The sequence below is a fragment of the Pogonomyrmex barbatus genome, unplaced genomic scaffold (assembly GCF_055798465.1).
Source record: "Pogonomyrmex barbatus isolate J1 unplaced genomic scaffold, ASM5579846v1 scaffold1, whole genome shotgun sequence".
Lineage (NCBI taxonomy): Eukaryota > Metazoa > Arthropoda > Insecta > Hymenoptera > Formicidae > Pogonomyrmex > Pogonomyrmex barbatus.
In genome coordinates this window covers 23,555,008-23,579,594 of record NW_028297098.1, presented here as the reverse complement: position 1 = coordinate 23,579,594, position 24,587 = coordinate 23,555,008, and the positions used below count along the sequence as shown (strand labels likewise).

Below are 24,587 nucleotides of genomic sequence, written 5' to 3'. Positions count from 1 at the left end.
TTTTCATCTCTGCAACTCTTGCGCTATCGCATCATGTTTAGAACCGCATCAGATTTCGCGGGTGAGGAAGAAATAAAGAATGCGTAACGGAGGAAAATCCGTTGAAGAATCAAATTCTTTAAAAGTAATAAACAAGAAAGAATATCAAAGACAGCAGACATATAAAACGAAAAAAATTGAGTGAACGATACGTGAACGCAAATGACAAGGAGAAACACGGAAGTCCCACGCTTCACGTGGAGCTGCGCGGAATAATATAAATAATTTTACGCGGAATAAAATAAGATTAAGCCCAGGAATATAAAATTTGATATATAAAACAAAGGGGAGAGCGCGGAAAAACAAGCGGAAAAGGCGTGCGAGAGAAAAGGAGAGAGGAGAGAGGAGAGGCGAAGAGAAGCGAGGATATCCGAGGCGCGCCGCGTTGCCCCATCATCCCTCCGCATCCCCGCGTTCTCACCCCTTCCCAACGGCAGCGTAACGGCAGCAACCCCCGAACGGGCTCTCCTTCGCCTCAGTAGCGCCGGGCGTCTCGACGCGGCAGCACGTTGCGTTGGGGGTTTCAACACGCGGTTCCGATCGCGAATTCAGTGTACATTCTCACCTTTTCTTTCTCTCTGTCTCTCTCTCTCTCTCTCTTTTTATCGTTATCTCTCTATTCATCCATCTCTCTCTTTATTTCTCTCTCATTCCATCGTTTTCCATTGCTGTAACCCCCGGCCACCCCCGCGCAGCTCTCATCAGCCTTCTCGAGGGTTCACAGTGAGACCCGCCCACCCGCGCGCGAGTGAGGAGTTTCCTCTCTCCCCATCTCTCCCTCCTCTTTGGGTTGATTCTCTCCCACACTTCTCACCGTCACGGAGGAAAACAGCATCGCGACGCGTGCAGTTGCGTTCAGCGAAATCGCGAAACCAAGGGCGCTTTTCGGGATATCGAGAGGAGAGCTGATCACGGGCATTTTATTCCTTTACTTTCTTCTCTTTTTCTCGGCCTTATCGCATGTAGCGTTTTATTCGATCAGAATACGACGAGAAACCTATCATCATTATGGGGGAAGACCTGCCCTCCGGAGACGCCCGGCGTGGTTAGTTCCAGGTGAAACCGAGCAGGCTCGTGAAGGCGTGCCAGGTGTAGCGCCACTCGCGGGGGTTGCAAGTGACGTTTTGGTGTTTTGTTTTGACAGCGGGCGACCTGTCGCCCGTTTCGCCGAGATAGAAGGGATTGTACGGAGGGAGTGACTGTTTGTTTTCGTGCGCCCTGCAGCGTTGGGACAGCTCGCAGGGGCGCCGACCGTGACAGCGTAGGGTGTCACGTACCCCGTAGTGTGCTCGCGCGTGTGTTCCGTCCGGATCGTGTGACTGTGTCAGTGACAGGCACGGAGATTTCTCTACTGCGTCAAGCTTCCTAAACGATTAGAGGATTACGCGGAGAAGATTCTTGAAATTGTGCGAAGTGACGTTTGTTTTTTTGGAGCAATCTGATTTTAAATTAAAGGATTTTAAATTAAGTGATTAATTATGGCTGTGATGGGGACGGCATTGATACTTCGATCGGATGGCGGCAGCGACGATAGGAGATCGCGTAGATGTAACCCTCGAGTGAACAGGGTGAGAATCGGTGGTCGCCGAACGTCGAAAGGCTCATCCGGCATCGAACATGAATCGGTTACAGCAAAACGTAGTGGTTCCGGAAAGTTTCTTCTGGTTGGCGCTGTCCTGGCCATACAATTCGTTGGCGCAGCAGCGATAACTAGCAAGGGTGAGTGCTTTTTCTTTCGACTTGGAGCGTCTTGGTGGTGTGGTCAAAGAATAAATCTTTCGTATTGCAACTAGAATGCGTACGTGGGTGTGCGTATTTATTTTCTGAATTGAAACTCAGCGAATAAAATGGTTAGAAAGTAACAGTGGAGATGATTGATAAATAGCCTCGGATTTTTACACATTATTGTCGCAAAATAGAAATGCAAACAAGGTTTAATACTTGGACTTAGAAAGCTCTATATACATACATATGCCTAATTCCAAAGATCGTTATTTTTTTGAAAAAACAATTAACATCGAGACGATATAAGGATAAGCTAATTTTTTCTTATATGTGCTTACGGTTTGCAATATATAATATTAATACAATATAATAAATAAATGATCAATAAAAAGACACAAGACGAATATAAAAAAATCTTAAAATTACAAAATTTCGCATTTTTAATTCTGATTAATGAAAATTTTAAGAAATATCTTTTTTTATTTTTATGGTAAAACATTAAGAATATTACTATAGTTAGAACAATAAAGATATTTTATAACGTTGCCTCCATTCAACTTATGTGTATCTCAATATGAAGTCCATATCCAATTTTAACATGGAATTGAGACTACTTATAGTCTTTGTACTTAGACGCGCAAGGCTAAAAACCATTGCTCAGCTTTCAATATCTCATAATCCAATGACTTCGATTTTCTAACTTTGACCTCGAGAGAATTGTTGGAGGAACGTGTCTGTTGGCGAATTACCCACGTTCGATCCGCGAAATATTCCATTGCGAATCGAGGCAATTGACGCTGTGGCGATCGTAGCGCACACCTTAGGGATTCGCTTCTCGCTTTCCGAGCAATCAGCTTTCGATCAGCCGTCGATTTCTGATTATCGAACTACGCGACACGGACGAGACGGGGAGCACCCCGATCCCGTCGATTTTGTATTCGAGGTGACCGACCGCCGTAACTGCGTACGGGATTTAAGAGATCGTTCGAGTAATGCCGAGAGACGCAGACGCATACTAAGCAATTCGGCGACCCGACCGGTTCTCCTTTCATCTCGGAAGCTAAGCTAACCAGCGCGATTTTCGCCTCTCGCATCCTGACGGCGACGGCGCCACGTCAAGAATGAATTTCAAGCAGTCACGACGCGATGACCGGAGCACGGAAGGAACTGCGATCGTTACATTCTTCTCCTCTCTTTTACTGGATACGAAATATGAATTCATAAAATCGGCAATTTTAACACTTCGATATCATCGCCGGACGAAATAATTGGCATAATTTTAAAATATAGAAAAAATTTTATCTTTTTTCCGTATCTTTTTCCCATATCGCCCTTTTTGTACGAATACGAATTATTTGATAAATATTTTTATTAATACTGACACGCGAACGTAGTAATTTTTTATTTATTTATTTTTTTATTAATATTGACATACCAGAATGAACGTGCGCCATCGATAATAAAATTGCAATCGTCGTCGATATTGTTTGAACGCGTTTCGATTGATAATACCATGTTATATGATCATGCACCATGTATATACGATCCGAACTAAAAGACGTTAATGTAAATTTCCGTCGTCGCAATATCGCGTGCAAACAATTCTTGTGTGCTCGTCTCGAGTAGCTGCATTATGTAAGGCAAAGAACGATATAGTTATCTAATCGATAGACGTAGCTTAATGCTTGCGTACTCATGTAACATGCATGTATACACATCCAAACAAGCATATACATATGAGATAATAAACAATGACGAATATCCATTTTGCAATCGCCAATACTGCATTTTCTGTTGGTAAAAAATTATTTCGTACATTTCACATCAAACATTTTGCCTAGAAATTATGCGGCGAACAATGGAAACGTGTTACACCTCTACCATCTCTGTCATCTCTCCCTTTGCTGTGCGTGAGGTTTGAATATGTAAATTTCAGAAATGACATTATTAAACCAAAGGTATGTTATATTTTATATGCACGAGAGGGAGAGTTCATTTTAAATAAAATAATGTCACCGAGCTCGACATTGTACGTCGCTCCCGCAATCCGCTGCTCGAAACTCCGCTATCTTGCATAAGTTCTTTCGTAGTAACGTCCACGGGACGTCGAATCGTGTTGGTACCGTGGCCGTCGTTATCGTCCGACGTATCGTCCAGCGGAACCGACATTGAATTAATTGAAAGCCGTCGCGTTGCACGGGCTTCGCGCATACCGGAAGACGTCATTTTGATCTGGTTTTAATTAAACAGCGGACGTCGCGCGTCTCGCGAAGAGAAGAGAGAACCGAGAAGGTCGCATCCACGCCCGTACCCGACATGGGACGAACGGGAGAATACGGGGAAGAGGAAAGAGATTTGACGTGAGAGCGAGAGCTCGTTGGATGATTGAGGACAACGACGGAACAACGTTTAACGCGATTAAAAAAACGTCGCATGACCGATCAAAGGCGTCCGCAACGATCACTCGTGCCAATGCGAAATCCATCGGCCGTCGCTGGTAAAAGGACGACGATCTCGTACAATGTCGCTCGAAAACACCGATCGAATGTTCGCCGTTTATAAAAATGCAATATAACTAACCGAGCGAAAGACCCTATCGACTAGATATTCACGGTAAATAGGCCCGGGGTGAAGTTCACGCTTGTTTCGTGGAAAATATCATGTCTTTAAAAAAAATGTTTTTCAACAACAATAAGATTATACATTTTGCGCATTGTAGGTATAACAGAGAGATAAAAAGTGTAATATTTAATTCATATTTTAATATAAAACTTTATATTTATTTTATAAAAGGAAATATATATATATATATTATATATTATAATAGATTTTAACTTTTTCCATTTATATATATATATATATATATATATATATATATGTATATATAAAAATGGAAAAAGTTAAAATCTATTTATACAAGATATCATTTATTACAACAATGAAATTTTATTAAATCCGATTATCGGTATAAAAAAAGATAAAATTTAATTTAATATTTAAGAGATGGAAATAAATTTTACATTTATTTTTTATCCTCGTAACATTGATTTCGCGAAAATGATGGGACTTACCAAAATTTGTTACAATTAAAATAATTACAATTAAAATGTGCCGCGTATATTAGCGTAGCTTTGCGCAACGACTGTAGTTTCGGCAAAATTACGACTCGCCAATGGATTAGCGATACACTGCGTCAAGCCGGATATTTATACGAAGTATTTATACAAAGTTCGTCGGCCGGTTATTATAACTAGTTTGCACGTTTGAAATGTGGCAAGCTCACGCGTCGTTGAGTCGATGCCGTAATATAAACTGTGCAAATTGTCGCAGTACAACGAAGATCAGTGGCAACTGAATTTATGATAATATTGCTTCATTAATGAAACAAAATATACAAATAATATTATATTACAATGCATAGTGGTTATTTTGTATTGTAACATGATATTACTTAATATATAGATTGAATTTTAAAAATAATTCGTATAATGTCGTTGTATTGTCAGATCAACTTCATAAATCGATACATTTTTATTACGCATATAAATTCATGTGATTGTCAATTTCATCAATAGATTTTGATGATGAATGATGTGCAGAAAAGGAAGCTTTATTATTGAAAATAAATAGATAATATTTTATGTACAGGTTGACAATTGAGAAATCACAATTGAAATGAAATAGCTGTTAATAGTTTGTAATGAGAAAATTAATATATTGTAGAACAAACCTGTCGTAAGTGATGTTTAATTCATTTCACTCTGTCCATTAAAAAGTAACAGTCATTTAATTTAAGCAACTTCCCGATTGTCACCCCGTGCTTAATTCTAGAAATGTGCACGAATTTATAAGTTAACCTGATATCGCGTATTATATTTCCCCGTATATTTCATCTCATAGTTCTACCTACGACACCATGTGCGTTACGTAATCACCTTCCGCATGAATCAGAGGCCTCTCCCGCGTTATCTTCAGAAGGGTGATTTGCGAGAAGACACCCGAATTACCGGCATCTAAGTGCGTATTCATAGAGGCGGCTTTCGCAAGCCGCCAAGCTCAAGCGCGTCATTAAAATTAACGTCGCGTCGCGTTTGAGGGGTGGGAGGCCGAGGGAGCGAAGCCGAATATCGCGGGAAACTGTCAGACCGAGCGAGCGCATTGCGAGATTTTCGCGAGAGTGTACGGCCGTTATCTGTACAGAAGTCACGTAACGCCATGGGTACCCTTTCTTATCCTACGCGAGAAGCGATATGTGATTCGCCCGTGCTTCGTAAGGCCAGAATTATACGTGGACGTTTTATCAATTTTCATCCGCGAAACAAGTCTGCGCTAAAATTGTGTGGCCGTCGTGGAAACTCGAGAAGATTTCGTCTCTCGAGGGTGGTTTTCAAAAGAGATCTTTAATTCTGAAAACAATAGTATTGACATTTCCTAATTCTCTATATATTAATTCTCTATATATTAACTTCTCTATTATCTATGATTATAAAAATCAGAGTGATGAAGAAAATTAAAATTCAAATCCTTCTGTTTTTTATGTTAGCGCAGAATTTTACCTAAGAAATACCCGCAGATAAAGCAGAAAATCAAAATTATGTTTAATTTAAAATCACTATATAGAAACACATGGATATTTACTTTTCTTTCTCTCTTCTCTCCTCCTCTTCTCTTGTCACTTTTATTTTTCTCCTTACTTGCAGATATGGAATCCATATTAGTGTTATTAGGAAAGAGTGTTTCGATAATTTTAAAATTTTGATGGATGCCACGATGCGGTCGCGCATCGGGTTTCCTCTGTTTAAAGTTTATAATGTTAAGAGCTATCCGAGATACACGAGGAAGGAAACGCGTATCAATAATGCTTGATATCGTGCTGTAGAGTTTCACGAAGCTGAAACGCGATACGATCGAGTGGTCCAGCGGTCTCCGATGGCCGCGTCTACGAGGTATTTTTATGGAAAATTTATTAGCCTGCGGACATTAGGTTGCATTCGCGTCACGATACTATAAATTAAAAGCCATTCCGTAATGCGACACATGTATATGCATGTGTGTAAACGCATCGCCGCGACTGGAATAAAGACTGGATTACATTACGAAATTCTTGCAAATTATTGATAAAGTTTCTTGGAAATATAAAGTACGGACTCACAACAGCGAGGATAATTCGATATTAAATTAATTGAACAAGAGATTTTTATAGCAATAATTTATGCCATGAATTTAATTTAATGAATATATATATATATATATATATATATACACACACATGAATATATATATACATGAACACACACACACACACACACACACACACACACACACACACACACACACACACACACACACACACACACACACACACACACACACACACACACACACACACACACACACACACACACACACACACACACACACACACACACACACACATACACGTACGGATGCTTCGTTTTTACACGCATTTTGTATATAAAATTAGTAATACAAGTTTCATGTGCTTTATAATATTTTTACTCTCCGTATATAACTCTCCGTATATAAATATTGCAAAAAAGATATGCGATATTTTTAACTCGTATAATATCATGTTTTATGCAAATGTTTAATATTATTGTGCCAATCTCGTGTTTTAACGATTTCATGCGGTAACGTCACCGACGTTATTTTCTCGGACGTTACATTTATGCAAAAAATTGTGATTTGCATAAAGTGACGCGTTACTCGTCGTTCGTGTCTGATAAAAAAATCGAAATACGTATTTATTTTATAATTGAAAGGTATCTCGAAATTCACTTCGCTCTAATATTCAATCTAATATTCTTTGATTAAAATGGAATCGATTATCTGTGAAATTTATTATTAAAATATAAAAGATTGTAACAGCATAAAATTGAAAAATCGTGAATAAGAGGAATCGAACTTTCAATTCGAAGAAAAGACACGGTCCGAATTCGGTCGGTCCATGGAACATGGCAGCATTTCTGCACGCTCTATTATATCTCTGTAAAATATTGCCCGCTATCTCGCTTGACTCTCGGAATAGAGAGAGAGAGAGAGAGACTCGCAAAACTGACGAGGGGGATTGCAACGGGGAAACGGGAGGAGGTCCGTGCGACTCACAATATGTTGCCGTTAATATTGCAAACGGCGGACGAAACAATAGCGTGGAGTGTTTACAGTTTCGTGACGTTCACGCTGCGTACTTCTCGGCAGCCAGTAATATGATCGTAGTTTGCTCAGACGGCAGGTTGTTCCGTACCGTACAAAGTGACTCGCTAGGATTACACGGGAGATTAAGACGCACCCAAGGCGCGCGGTGTGTACGTTACAAGCCCCGAGCACGTTTCTGCACAGTCTCTTAGCGGCAGGCAAACGGACTAAACGCGACGAAATTATTTCCGTCGCACTGAAGATACCGGATATTGCGAGAGACACGTTACGTACATCACGATTGAGTGAGTCACGGCGAGTGTAATGAACTTCTCCATAACCAACTTATCTTTTCGCGTAATCCTTGTATGTGCACGTCGGGCGATCCGATTACTCGGGATTCCGAGTGAATCTCGCGGAGCTGAAAGGATACAAATGTAAATTATATATTTTGGTATCTTCGAAGATTTTTATGATTAAATAACCGTGGATATTATTTCACGTAGAAGTAGCAATAGCTTTATCGGAATTTTAATTTTATAACGGAACATCGTTTTGACGCAATATATTAAAAATATATTTAATGGAAATATTAATTACAAGTGCAAGCATTTTTTATTTTAAACTGAGTGATTACAGAATATTAGAGAATAATTATAGAATACAATTTAATCGGAGTTAATCTACAGTTAAACACAGCCGGTTGCGAAATATCACGTTAATAATATTCGCAGCTTTGGAATATGGGATACGCTCAAGCTGAACAATGTAGGTACTCATAAACCACTCTGCCGTGTGCACCAATTAAATTGGAATTTGCCTCATCCTCTGAACAGATGCACTCACTCTCTCTCTCTCTCTCTCTCTCTCTCTCTCTCTCTCTCTCTCTCTCTCTCTCTTTCTCACTGGCAAGAATACACGCCACTTTGCGATATGATATTCTTACAACCTCCGTATTGACAGCAAACTATTATATCCGGATTGCACTTCATGATGAATGTATACAGAGATACATCGCATTGTTTTGCTTAAAGATCTTCTCGATCTTTACATATGAAATTGTCTGACATCTCGCACTTTTGTATTTCCACATCTTCACGTTGTAAATACACATCGAAGTGTGATTCGCGAACATTCATCTCGTTTCCGTAAAGCTGGGAAACGTCGATACGACGTAATTTTCACCGCTCTTCAGCGACCGGGCGATATTTTCTTGCGGTTCCATCGGGAAAAGTTCGTTAACGGTTACGGCGATCAGGTTCTCGCTCTACTTCCGGCATCGTTAGCTGATTGAACCGGGATAACTAACAGACCGCGGCGGCTCGTTAAAAACTAACTCGCCGGGTGCAAATATTAGATAAACCTGCCACGGAAGATCGTTTAGCGACCCGAAAGTGTATCCGGATTATGGCATATGCATAATTGGAATTAAGTCTGCGATCATTGCATCAAATGCTACATTATACGTCTGGATAATTAATATATTCTCATCTTGCGAGAACTGTATCTCATCCCGTTCTACTAAAATGTATGCTCATTTAAATTTTGATTGTTAAATTTTGTGAGATGAGAATAAGTAGAATTAAATATCATACATGTGTATAACTATATTCAATTAATCTTCTAGATAATATTTTAATAATTCTTGTCTGATTCGTTGATTAATCTATTGGTTGAATCTCGATTAATTTGCTAAGTAACTATATTGATCGATTTTCTGATTTATTATCCATTCAATCTTTTGACTGATTCTTTAATTAATCACCTGGTTAATTTCTTAGACGATTCTCTATTTTTTTTTTTATTAATCTGAATCATCAATCATGTGGTCAATTTTTTAATTATATATATATATATATATATATATATATATATATATATTCAATTCAATTCAATTCTCTAATTAAATTTCGAGAAAGATAATTAGGGCAGCTGAGTTATTATTAAACCGTTCTAAGCAGCACGTTACTTTCAACAAACTATTTCTATTTTGATTGCGCATCATAGTGCTCGGTTAGAAATCGCCAGCAGCGCAGAAATGTAACGAAGTGATTAAACAAAGCTTAAAATAAATTGACAGGTACGACGCGACTCTCGCGTTTACGAGACCGATTAATCACGATTGGCTTATCCGCTTTAATTGCGCATAAACCAATCGCGAAGAGTCATGAACGTCCGTATGTTCCAATGTAAACGGCATTAATATTCGTCACGTAAAGTGGATACGATCGGGGGGGGATTCGCGATATATGCCGATCAGCCATCGTTCCGCCGATTCAAGGTGGCGTGTATGGGTGCGTGTTTATGTGTATACGCGCGCCTGTTTACGCTAAACCAGTAGAGTACTCTTGTGTGCCGCAAATAGCATCCAGAAACACGCTAGTCGCTGACATTTGTGCGTGTTGTACTCGCTCGCCTATTCGACCATCGCGCTATTAAATTTATTTATACGGTCATGAAATTGCTCCGAGTCCCCCCGTGCAATTCGCACGTCCATATATGTGTAGCACGATCTGGACGAGGGTCGTCGTGTTATGTTGGGTATGTCGTTCCCTTCGTCCCAGTCACGGGCAGGCAATGTTCTTTTATCAAAAGCGCTTTGTGTATGCATAAAACATAATAGAATCGGTGGTTAACGGTATTAACGGTCGTCTAGAATTGCCTATAATAATTTTCAAACATCATTAAAAAGTAATTTGGACCACCTTTGTCTTAATATATTTTTATTTAATATCTACATCTTCTTTTATTCAAAAAACTTATCAAAAGTCACCAAAACATTTGCGAAATACCATTATCTCTGAACTGTTTATTCATTGTTTATTCATGTTTTCATGGCACCGATTTTGCCCATGACAGCCCATGAAAGGCGTTACTCTTTCTGCGCCGTTACCGCCAGGATTGAAGCTTGAAGTTACATATGCACGCCAAATACATGCGTATGTACATGCTTAGTTGCCAATCCAGACCAATATTGAATAACATAGCCTGATTAAATAACACGGCTGCGAAGAGCAAAGGGGATCTGTTGCTCCCTCCTCAACCAAAGTCCGCATTATACGTGCAAAATGAGCTTAACCCACGACACATGTAAACCCTCAAAGCACACGGGGCGACTCGTTTGCGGTATATGCAAATTCATTCGTGATAACAGCCAGCCAGCCTTTTCCTACAGCTTTCATTGTCCTGCACTGCCGGCGTTTTCAATGTCAGCTCACGACGGGATTCGGGACGATTGAGGGAGAAGAACGGCTAACACTCACCCCATATCGAGGGGTGCATATGTTTTCGACGTGACATGACTGTGGCATGAAATATTTTAAACAATTCGCGCGAGAGAAGATATTTCCGCGACAATTCGACGGATAGAGGCGAGAGCCAGAGATAAATTCACCGGAGTCACGAAGCTACTACATAATTAATATAAAAACTTGTACGCTAGAATAAATGTCATTGTGCGCAATATTTTAAGACCTTTACGTCAAGAATGTTACTTTTAGCGATAAAAGAATTTTCTCATTCAAATTTTTCTGTCTATTTCTTGTCAGCGATAATTTACAGAATGGCATATATCATTAGGACTGCAGTTAATCGAAATTGATAATTGGCTTCATTCTATAATTATTCTCTCAGCTTATTGATCAAGAGAAATTTTAATTAAAAAGATTGCACAGGTACACGTACGATTTTTATTTCTCGATGTGTTTCGAGACGTAAATATTTCATATTGCCGTATTAATAAAACATGTAGTATTTTATTAAATAATCAAGTTTTCTAAAACTTTAATTACAAAAGTTAGAAATCGAATAAACGTTTTCCCGGGTGTTAAAGATATATCGAGCGATATTTACATGTACGATGTCCGAGAGTAGATTCAACAAGTAGTCAAAGAGAGGGTTTTCGCTCTAATCTATGAATAACTAATGGGGTAACGTCCGACCCGAATGACTTCGAATAATCTCAAAGCGTCAATAAAAAGGCTCATATTAGCATCCAGTAGATGAGATTAACGATGGAAAATTAGAATCAACTGCGAGCGATTATTTGAGGTTGAGCGGCTGCGCCTTTAATTGCGACTCGTGGGCGTTGAAGAAGAAACGGTACGGGTCGCTTGCTCGATAATAGAGATTTATTTCGCGCGCAGCACGTCCAGGCCAATTGTCCCTAAATAAAGACGTATTGCTGACATGAAATCTTTTTTTGCGGTCGCACGATCCTGAAATGATGCTGATAAAAATGGCCGCAAAAAGTGATGGCCGCTTGGACATTGATTTAAAATATTTGACGCTCGCTCGTTTTAACGACATTTACGATTATTCATAAAAAAATCTCTTTGGAATATAATTTTATAAAATTGTTTCTTAAAACTTAAGATGTATTTTATTAATTATCACTTTTCTAAAATAGCTTGCTTAGACTTGCGTTACAATAACGTTCGAATTGTCAATTCAATAATGCTATGGTAAAGAAACAGAAGAGAAAGGAAAGGAAAGGAAAGGAAGCCAGCTGTCGGTTGCTAAACAACGAAGAGTTATGTTATTCGTGACAAATGATATGTATGGATGCGTCTATTAGTCAACGAGCGTCTTAAATTCTTAAAAAGGCGAAGGGCCGCGCGAACCCAGCAAGAATAGCCCGGAGATCAAGCGACAATGCCCGATAAAAGCGGAGCCTCACAAGGGACGTATCACGTATGCGGGATGCCGCGTCCGGGACATTTTTTTCTTCCTTCCTCTTTCCTTTTCTCCTTTATTCTAGATATACGACTCGCCGGCGGTTACGCCACTCGGGACTCTTAGGGCGCATGGTTCACCGGGGAATCGGGAGAACGAGCTTTCTCGCTGGGACGAAAAAAGGGAAAACGTACGTACATACGTCGCATCGCGTTCTAGATCTCGAAATAGCTCGACGACCCTCTTCGCCGAGGTTAGAGAATGCCACTCACCCGTGAAAACACAGAATAACAGAATAATGTGAGGTGTTTCGCGTATATTTTTCTTATTTACGAGTTTTTTAATTGATTTGACGAATAGCCTTTTCCCTAATTTCCTTACAGTGAAAACATAATGCTTGCAAAAATTATTGCTCGCTTATCTCGAAGAAAATTATTTCTAGAACTAGAAACGACTCATCAAAAAAGATATATATATATATATATATATATATATGGATAGATAATATTAATTCTTTATGTTATCGCGAAAGGAAGGAAAATGTTTTCGAAATAAAATATCACGTATCGAAGAATTATATATTGTTCAGCACAAAAACGAGTGCTCCGCATAGATATGTACATTATCGTTCTATTTACACCGCGTATCACATGACACACAACCGAATCCATGACACAAACCACAAATATACGAAGCCAAACTAGCCAGCATAAATTTCCGCGAGTTTCATACAAAGTGCAGAATCGCCAACAACATGAAAGATATCGCGACTATAAAACACATCTCTGACCGTGTACAATATATACAAGTTCCAGCAAGGAGCAAGTCGAAAGAGACAAGTACGATCTGCCGAGCGTATGTACGACGATACACGACGGGGAGGTGGATGAGAGGAAGAGATACGCAGCAACGTTGAAACGAGTCGAGCTCGGTGTAGTGGAACAACCATAACTTCATCTGCGCAATGGTTCCAGGCGAAGCTAGATGAGAGTCCGCCTTTCCACCACACAACTATTCGCCGCCATCCGAACGACTCATTCTCCCGCCGATGTGAAAGCTCCACATAATTCTCGTCGGCACACAGTCGTTGGGTCCCTACCTCCACGTTCCGAGGACTAAGTCAATTACGGTGCAGCGCGTATATGAGGCGCGCGCAATAATGCGGAAGATGAAGAAGAGAAGAAATGAGAGCCGGAAGACGAGAGCGCGAGCGCGCATCGAGATTTTCACGGACCTTTTCTTCCCCCTCGGACACAATGCCGCCTTCTCTCGCGGGAGGAAAACTTTATTTCCGCTCATCGATCGCGCTTGTGCGCGGGGAATATCCCGTTAGTCGAGCAAGGTCTGTCGATTATACTTGAACTGCACGCGTTGATCGGAAATCAAAGTTCTTGGGCTCCCCCGAGGAGCCACCCCGGTGACTGGTTACAAGTGCGGGAACATTGCGAGTTTCTCAGCAAACTCGCAGTTCCTCGTAAAGAAGATACTTTTAAAAAGATGCTAGTGAAGTTTAATATTTTTATCGTACTTATTCTGAAGGGTCTGAAAGGGATATAACATGAAATTTTAATATGCTCGTGACAGATTACATTTTATTCCCTCGCAAATAAATCTCTCCTTTAAATATCTAAATAACGCAAATGTGAGTAATTGTACGGTAAAATGAAAAGATCACGCTCTTTTAAGAGTTAATCGACAGTATCTCTTGTTGCCCACACGTGAAGCTTTTAATTCTAATCGGTCACGCCCTTGGTGGCAAAAGGGTTGATGAAACTCCTCTGTACGTAGGCTCGGCGGACACGTGAGCGAGTACGAGGGCTTCCAGAAAATGTTTACTTTGCGCTTTTCGTTTTCGGATAAGGACAAAACGGCTTTTCAATGCCACCGCGTCTCTTTGTGAGGGAATGTGTCGTGTGTGTCGTGTGTTTTACGGTTCGATAAATTTCAGCGGCGCGCATCGAAGTGTGTGCAGACAATGTATGTAGACCAAGGCATAACAATGTCATCAATGTCTTCCGGTCGACAGGGCACTCGCTGCCGTCGGCTCTCGCTTTTCTCGTGCAGGCTAAATCGTGTGACGCTAACGGGGTAAGAGGGTTTCAACGATACAAATCGAACATACATGAAATCTTATCGCGTATCGCGTATCTTTTTTTTTTTTTTTTTTTTTTTTTTCAAAATGCACGTCATTCGTTTTTATTGAGATAGTGCAATCTTATATATTTTAGAAAATATTCGGATCAAAATAGAATACTTGTTATATCGAAAGGAAGAACAGCTGTGAAAAGTGGCAAAGCTGAAAACGGTTAAACGATTTGGAAAGAAAGAACATTTCGATAACGAGCCGCTCTGAGAGATAATTTAGATTTATTACATTGTTACTCGGTAGAATTTCTATATTACTATTTATTGCAAAATTTATCGTGTCGCGTATCTACAGCAAAATGCAGATTAACCCCCGAGGCTTTAATCTCCAAATGAAATCGTGCGCAGCTTCGTAATTGATTTTGCAAACGAGGCACGGAGGATTTCGCCCAACAATGGGAAGACCGTATTTTGACGTTGTAAAAAAAGGCTATGTTATTTCTTCGCTACTCTAACACCGTGTCCTTATCTCTTCGCACTAAAATACGAAAACCGGATGACGCCAGAGCGAGAATTCTTCTCATCTTCCACACGGATACGACCGCGATTTCTCTTCATTTTTGGATCTACACACATTATTTACTTGCACTTTATCACCATTTCCGCCGGCCTCTGGTGGTCACCATAACATAGCCGCTATTTTATCTCCCGTTTCCCCTTTCATGCTACGTTGCTCCTTCACGACCAACTTCTCCTTCATGACACACATATGCATGCTCAGCCGGTGATGCACCTTTCCCAGATTCAAACTTCCGCTTAAACTTTATGCTTTCATCTTGAATCCTTTTGAGTTCTTGTCTGCTGCGCCTAAAAAAGATTTTTAGAAACTAAATAGATAAGGAAAAAAATTTGATGAATGTCTGATTTTTCGTTAGATTGAAAATCAAAATTGAGTAAATTAAACTTTAAATAAGCTACAACATTACAACTTAAAACTTTTTTGTCTAAATATAATTTATATTTAACAGTAAAAATGGAAAGTCGAAAAAAAAGAATTAATTTTAAGCTCGTTAAAGAAAATTGGTGAGAAATAATAGGATTATTTGCGATAAAATATTTTTGTCAATTGAATTGGGAAAGCTAATTAATTGGCTAATTAATTTCCATGTACGACAATGGCAGCGATTTTGTAGTCAGTAACGATAATTCAGTACTGATGTTACATGTGTAAATTCTACATGATCGGATGCATTATTTCCGATGTGCGCGTAGTATTTTATTTGCAACCGTAGATTCTTCACGATGAAATCGCATCGACAATTTTAATGCTGAAAGATATTTCTGGAGCTTTATGCTCTTCGTACTCTGGCGACGTGCAGGACGTTTCGACATCGGAGCTTTCGGCGAAGCGTCGAAGTTAAATGATTTATTCACACGATGGACCACGCGATGGAGCTCGAGGTGCCTTACGACGAGATCCGGCAAGTTGCCTGTGGTCCTTGTACCATCGCGGAGTACAAAGGAATCGGGTACTTGGCCGGGAATCACGTGACGGAGAAGGAAATGGCGTGCGTGTCCTTGCCAGGATGTTCGTCATGGAATTAATGGCCGGTTCGGAGGGTTACGGAAAGCATTATTTTAGCGGAAAGGCGATGAGGCAAGAAATTATGGTTTCGCGTTCATTGGGAGTCGACGGAGGGACCATATCTCTGCAAACGGGGGATGAAGGGCGTCTGGTTTATTGGGGATTACGTTGAGAATATTGGAACATATGCTTTCTGCCTTACGTTCGCGAGAGGCTCTCGATGAAAGCTATCGATTGCTTGATCATGCGGAAAATATGAGAATGGCTTTATTGTCCATTCGGGTCATTTTGGGCTTTTCATGGGCTCAAGTAATGACGCGCAGAAATGACAAAGAAAAAAGTTAATTGTGACAAATCTGTTCTGTGACCGGCAGACAAAAACTTACGAAAGAAAGAATCTATTAATTACATTACCTCTTGTGTCACACGGGAAGTGAAAACTTGTACGAATATGTCTCTAATTAAAATCTCGTTTGTCAATTAGTCTCAAAATAAACTTTGTTTCAGGAAAAGAATTTCATTATGATCTCTATCATGTGGAAAATTAAAAACCGTAAACAGTTACAAAGTTATAGGTCCCACTTGTGATTTTCGTCAAGAAAACTTGGACTGCGAAACTCGTAAAGGAATAACGCGATGTCATTGTAAATTTAAAGCTATTGTTAGATTAAACGATACCCGTGCGGCTGATACAATGCTTTGGAATAATTGATCGTGGCTCGACAGCTACGGGATGCATCTCTATATTCCAAATCCTCTTTCCTTCTCTCAAGATAGAACGGGACCGGGTTTGCATATGTGTCTGCACATTTCATATACCCCCATATACCCACGATACGTCCTGCGATGAGCATGATCGCCGTCGAAAGACACGAACGTGTGCCCCGGGTGCGATTTGCTGACTGGCTTCCCCCTGGTCCGTGCAGACGAAGTTAATCGGCCCCGAGATAAGGGATGACGCCTCACTTCCGCGGTAATTAGGTTGTGCGGTTCAGCAACAATAGTGATAGAGCGCGATAACGAGCAACTCGACGTGCCCGCGGAAATGCGCCGGCGAAATGCTGGATTTATTGTTGCGACACTCTCCGAGTAGGATTCCACGGCTTTGCGAGGGAATTCTTGATGATGTTCGCGTGAATGTTCTCGCGCGACGCGACAACGAGAGATTCATCTCGTTTTGAATGTGTAGAAATTTCTGCATCTAATTAAGTCCTTCAATTAAAAGGACGTTGCACGATCAATTGACAATATAATGTTTTCCAGTTGATCCATAATAAGATATGTAAATGTAAGTAATTTCGCTTTTCATTTTACACAATACAAACCATTGTAGAAACTATAAAAGAACTTTATATATGTTATATATAATTTAAAATAATAGATAACTATTATTTAATTCTCAAAAGCTGTAGCGATAATATTGCGTTAAATAGTCACATGTAAATGCTAAGTATAAATATCTAATGTTTAAAAACGAAACCAACATCATATTTTTTTTCTGATTTTATTGCCATTACGATACACAAATGATATACTATAATACGTTTTTCAATAATTTTTATTAACAAAGTTTTATTACTACTGAAAGCTCAAGAATAATGTAGCGATCGTTCCATTCTACCTCGAGTCGCTTTAGCGACAATTCAGCTAATGTCAATACGAACGACATCGAAACGCCATTGAATCGCAGTAAACATTATATCCGATCACAATGCGTTGTACGCGACACATGACATCTTTACTTCCTGATCCGAGTCTCCTGTCTCTCCATTAACGCGCCACTTAAAGGGGATTTCGCATACAAGACCGCGTACATATTTCCGGAGAAATGGGATAAAAGTGCGACGCTACGCTTTCACTGGAATTGGATCGTGTAGCTCAGTAATAATAGTGATATAGTGTCTCCGCGGAACCCTATTATTACCTCATATATTACGGAGACGTTTCTAAGGTAATAAAACGACCGGACGAAACTATGGAACGCCTCCAACTACGCTATCAGTAATCCGTTAACTCTTAGCAAAACAGAAACTTGTGCCAGCTTAGCGGAAATGATAATTCATCGTATCGGTTTAACTTCGCGTCTTCCACGACTGTCGAAATGTTGACTTATCGTTTTCTCATACAATACCGAAATATGTATGAACTTTAAGCCTTTGTCGATTTTACGTCTTTAACTATATAATCTCACTAAAATCGACTTCAACAAATATCATCGAGGATTGGAATTTTGGTTCTTTCAGTAAATATCTGAAAGCACATTCCCTTGTCTGATCGACGAATGAGAGCAGATTACGAGTAACTTTGAATATCAAGATCGATGATTTGTGAAAACTTTCTGAAAAGAGGAAATCGCTGTTTCGAACTAATTAAATTTCACGGCTCAATAGTGATGATTACGTTATTGGATAGATGACAGCCCGTGCCACTGCACTCTCCGGCTTAATTTACTGCACATGGCTTTGGAATTACCTTCGAGGTAGAGATATTGGATTCGCTATTCAGTTGCGTGTGAATCAAAACATATCAATTTTCAACAATTTCTCTTTTCTATCTTTTACATAAAACATCATTCCACAAAATTGCGCAATATACATTTATCATATACATTCGTATAGAATATAATTTGAAAATCTCCCCCAATCATGTCTAATTGCACTTTTTTTGATATCAAAAGCATAATCGGTATAATAAAAATAATATGATATGATATTAATGCATAAATATATTAGAATTTTGTAATTAATATAATAATCTTAATTTTAATTCTCAAATTTAATTCCAAATTAAAAAACATATTTATTAGCTACGCCAAAATATTCGTTGCAATGTTTTATCCGATATTTACACGCTCGCCAGAGGCGATTTTTCTGGCCAGTGATCTGCCCTATTTTTTCGGGCAATTCGCGGCAACAGTTTTGTATTCAGGATATGCGAAATTCTGTTTCTGTTACCAATGGACATATATAATTATTCAGTAAAAGGATACCGTAAAAGGTAACCGCATTTTTATGGAATGTCAAATTATCGATTACGACACTGTATCTGATATTTTCGCGATTGCTTGGGGCAAGTTGTGATTCGATATCATGAAGTCAATATCATTAAGTCAGTATTATTAAACACACTCTTTTTTTCATTTTAAAATAATATCTCGTTGGATAATCTCTGGTCTGGTGGTGATTTATATCTAACGAACTTTTATTCTAACGAGCTTTAGCAAAGAAATAGAAATTTCAATGTACTATACTTTCATTTACGTCACTTTTTGTTATGCAAATTAGCAACTCGCCATTTAGTGGGCCGATTTAGATCGCCCAACGCGAGATTTAGATCGCCCAAACAGATCTATCTCGCGATACGCGGATTTCGCGCGCTCGTTACCGGTAGCTGCATATGTATGAATGGCGGCGTTCCCAGGCCGTGTCCCGCCGATGTTAATCGTCGCTGGGATAAGGGCCGACGGCTGCGTCGCATGGCAATTAGGTTACGTGACGCAATAACGATAACGATGACAATTATAACCGTGTCGACGAGGTGATAACCGGTGCGCGTACGTCCTCTCTGCCATTCGGCCGAGAGGACGAGAGGAGAGCGCGCTCAACTGTTTCGCGTGTCCGCCTTCATCGGCCATCGCTCATCGTGACAATCTTCGTCAGACGATAGATTCGATAGCCCGCTGTCGGCCCGACGAAAATGACGTCGAGAACTATCGAGTCTTGCATGAGCTGTTATTTATTAACTGGACCTAAAACGGGACGCGCCTCGCGCGCGGATGAAACGAAAGCGATTTTCCGCCCGCATCTCGCCGTTCTGTCTCTCCACGCGAATCACGACCGCTCATTTTTTCTGTTGCGGCCGATCGATCACGTCGTTTCGGATTTATTTTGCCTGGCGCGATTTTTCTTGTCGTTTCCAATGCACGCCATAACGTCGTTTAGATGCTCCGATAGAGAACGTACACTGCATGGTGTGATGCAGATATTTTACTCGACGTTGACTCGAAATCAGTTTTTAAATACCGTTCTAGTAAAGTTAATATTACCAATTTGTACTTTATATTGATTACATTACTTAATATAATAATAATACAAATAATATACTTTTTTCTTGATTTCTTATGCGAGAGATGGCGTTATTATTAATCGCTTAATATAAAATATAATCGATTAATTAAACGTGATATCAAACAGTCAAGTAAAAGTGAAGAAGTTTGAAGAAACACTCTCATCACGCAATGTATCCATAACTTTTGTATCTTTATAAATTCAAACGGAATACCGGATATCTACATTGATGCATCCCTCGAGGGCTACAAAAATGTTAATAATACTTCATTTCATTATCTTACTCCATCCACCAGTCGGATCAAAGTACAATGAAAATCCCAAGAAGAATATCCCAAGGGTACAATGAAAATCCTCGACAAGACATCTTCCTTAATTATCTCGCGGCGTGTAACTTGTGCACAGGTACAAGAAAATAACATTGACCTTCAATTTATTATTTTATTCATATATAAAATCAGTTTTAATTAATCTATTCAAGTATATTTGATTATATCATACTTTATTTGTTTTCGAATTGTGCAATTGCAATGTGATCATTCTGCTTCAATTTATTTCATAGCGAAACGATCATCATTACTTACGCCATTTTATTCAATGGCATCATCACACTATGCAGAATCATACTGTTGTTCCGACAACAAACTGAGAGATCTAGAGAGAGAGGCTAGGAGCGATTTTCTCGCTCGAGGAATTTATACGCGATTTCTATGCGAGTCAAAGCGAACGCAATCATGAAATTGCCCTAACCATTCACCAAATCCGCGCGTGCGCGATATGTCTGACAGCGATGAGGGTCGCTCTTCTCGGCACTTTTTTCAGCCTTTTTTCAGTCAGGATTCCACACGTAACATTTGCAATCGATCGCATTCTCGCATCCCCGCGTTCATTATATATATATATATATATTCATGAAACGCCATTACCCCGTCACGGAGTAACTGGCGTTTCATGAATCGCAAATCTCGCCGGCGTATTTTTAAAGATCAGTCCGTGCTTTTCGTGGTGTTTGATTCCGGGGAGGGGGGGGGGGAGAAAGGAGAGAATATTCGCGATAGCACACGGGACGAATCGACAAATCCATTGCCATGCAACTGTCGGCGCCGGACGCGGCCGCGGTTGCATCCAAATGCGAGTCCGCGCGGCTCGTCCGAAACGCTGATTGCCGGGCGTACCTTTGATTGCACCGGCGCTACGCGTTATGCTAACTCCCCTTTATTCCCCGATCGTGTATTAAAGGCCTGGGCTAGGCATTACGCGGTGGTCGAGTTGGTTTATGGCGTGCCGTAAGTACGCCGCATATACGCGAGCATTAAATTCACCGGTAACAATGGCCGCGTTGCGCGCCCACGTGAACTTTGCTCGTGTGAAACTTTCGATGTTGACCCTCCGACGCATTGTGGAATTAATATGTCCCTCTACGGGGACAATTTTCTCATTATATATATGCATTCTCATACTCTCAGAATTAAGTACGTACAACGTGCGCTCCACTTTTTTGACATTAAATTTTCAATCTTCATAAAATACAAATTTATTAATTATGCGTATCGAGATTTTAAAAAATAACATGGAAATTAATTTCGAATTTAATACAGAATTCTGATGCAATTTAATAGCGGAGTGATTGATACTTTAGTATCTGAGTGAGAAGTAATTCTAAAGACGTTGAGATTTTTATTTTACTTTGTTCTGCACTTAGCAAATTATTGTTCGACGAGCGATATGAAAATTTAGCCGTCACTTTAAAGTTTATTATGTAGAACTTTAGATAAGGCGCAAATTTAATAGGGCATCAGAGGGTTAATGTCCGCTGCAACTGGGGCAGAGTAGATCCACGGTAATTAATAAAATTAGGGTCGATCGAGGCGCAACTTGAAAGTTGCTACTCTCGACCATGTAGTTTCAGATTGATCTAGATATTAATCTATTACATCTGCTCTGTTATAAGAGAAACTTATTATATTCATTATTTATTTAATATGCTTACAATTTAATTACATTGGTCATTATTTTTTTATATGTTTACATTGTCTTGTTACTTGATATCATTATAAAATATATGTATATCTATAATAATGACGCATGTATAAGTTTTGTTGTACTTGTCCGTAATGTTGTCCGTAAAAAGGCGATAATGAGAGTTCACGAGATAATATTAGGGTAACATTACATTATCGATATTAAAATGAGATTCTAAGCGATCTCACGCTTTGCGATCCCAAATCCATTAGTCGATATGAAAAATATTTTGGGATAGATTGGGCGGCATTTTCGACATTGTAAATGCAAACAAGATGCATTTTCTCTTGGTAAACAAGTACATCGACAGTCCTCCGAACGGATTGTTCCAATTTGAATGCGAAATCGCAGACCAATATCATCGGTAAACGATAAACTTGCGCCATAATCGCGACAATAAACGCGATATTCACGCGTCCGCATAAAACCGCACTCGCATTTGCAGTTGCAGTTGCAGCTGCAGCTGCAACGTGCATCGACACGTCTGACACGTAACGGGCCAGCGGCTGCCATTTATATAACCGTCGGCCGCGAAATGGATTCGAGTGGGGAATGGATATTGCGTACAGAGAGGGGTTGCGCCCATCGCGCGTACCACTCGATGGGCGCCGAAGGGGTAGACCTGCGGGGGTGAGTCTGCGAGGGCTGCGAGGAAGCGCCAACGTGCGGGTAGGATGAAATGGAGTGACAGTCGTCGAGTAGTTGCGGCCCGTAGAGGGGAGTAGATAACGTTAAGTGCATTACGCTGCTGCACCGGCTTCGTGCTTACACAATGACTGTCTCTGCGTCCTCTATTTTACACCCACATCCACACACACATATTGAGAGTGGTGTATACTATTCCCTTCTATTCTGTTCCCTCTCTCTCTCTCTCTCTCTCTCTCTCTCTCTCTCTCTCTCTCTCTCTCTCTCTCTCTCTTTCGCACACTTTCCATCTTTCTCCTTCTACTTTTATGGCCTCTCGTTCCGTCTCGTTTATCGCTCTCCACCGATTTCTTTCGTTTCTTTTTTCCCGATACTCGCCGGGGCGGACTGCTCTCGGCCGCGTTAACTCGCTGAGACCCTTTACGTATCATTGCCCGGCCGAATCGACCGAATGGCTCGCCCCCGCTCTATTGGCCTCTATCGGATGCTCTCCATCTGCCGGTCCATGTTGAGTTTCAAAACAAACGGCTCGTCGTCGTCGTCGTCGTCGTTATCGTTGTCGTTGGCGTCGTCGTCGTCGTCATTATTATTGTAGTAGTAGTCATAGTCGCTCTATATATATATATATATATATATATATATATATATATATATGTCGGCAGTTTTCGATGTCTAGCGCGAGCAACGAGACGCTCTCGCACGGCCGCGATGGATCGCAGCCTCTATTTCCTTCCGCTTTTACAGCCGGTTTTCTCAGCCTCCGCGCGACAACGAGTGTTTGTCCTTTCCCCGCATCGTTCTTCTTCCGCTCGTTTTTTATTCCCGCATTTGTACGCCGTTTGTTCGGCAATTTGCGAGCTTGCTTATTCTCAGGCACGGCGATATAAAAGCTGACTATCAGAGTAAAAAGAACAAGTGGCAAACACGGTATTACATGATAATGAAATAATCCATCAAACAGATTGGCTTATCGGCTCGACGTGCTTTGTATTTCACACGTTATTTCATTTTCTCATTACTAATTTTGCATAATATAATCATGCAGTGATATAATTTTCATTAATATTCTCATTATTAAAGCTCTAACGACATATATATATATATATATATATATATATATATACACAGAGAGAAATTGAATATATTATTTATTAAATAAGTGGGACGTTTCGATTTGCAGAATTAGTAAAATACATTCACTTGAGTGAAAATACCGTTCACAGCTACCTCCGTCGTATCAATTTGCACAGAGCCGCCGCGAACGCGAACGAATAAAAGGAGTAGACACTTGACGCGTTTCTGGCAAGGAAACAGGAAAGGTAGATTTCCGTTACCTCGATGGTATGTGACTTATGAAGCGACCAAGATCTGACGATATATCGTCATTTCCCGTAGGGGACGCGAGTCGAGCGAAACTTCATCGAGGGGTAGCAGGCGAGACGTCCCTAGACGTCCGTTGGTGGTGTCGGGGCACGTTTCTGACGACGGTGGAACGAAAAGTTCTCCGGTATGCGCCGGTAGAACCGCGATGACGAGTTCGCAATATACGCAAAGATATAAACGATATGCCGGCTTTTGCGATTTCTGAA

The 24,587-nt window shown here is 40.2% G+C and overlaps 1 protein-coding gene across 3 annotated transcripts in view; it reads left to right on the top strand.

Annotated features, from left to right (window-relative positions):
- Window positions 1-501: 501 nt before the first annotated feature.
- Window positions 502-24,587, top strand: part of LOC105434317 (uncharacterized) — a 188,833-nt gene continuing 164,747 nt past the window's right edge. The window contains exons 1-2 of one of the 3 annotated variants that reach the window (XM_089085156.1): window positions 502-592; window positions 1,022-1,758. In XM_089085156.1, coding sequence (XP_088941282.1) covers window positions 1,518-1,758 — 241 coding nt within the window. In that variant the 5' untranslated portion in view covers window positions 502-592; window positions 1,022-1,517. Of the gene's footprint in view, window positions 1,759-24,587 lie in introns of all 3 variants that reach the window. The other 2 variants (XM_089085157.1, XM_011650005.3) reach the window with 2 other exon arrangements.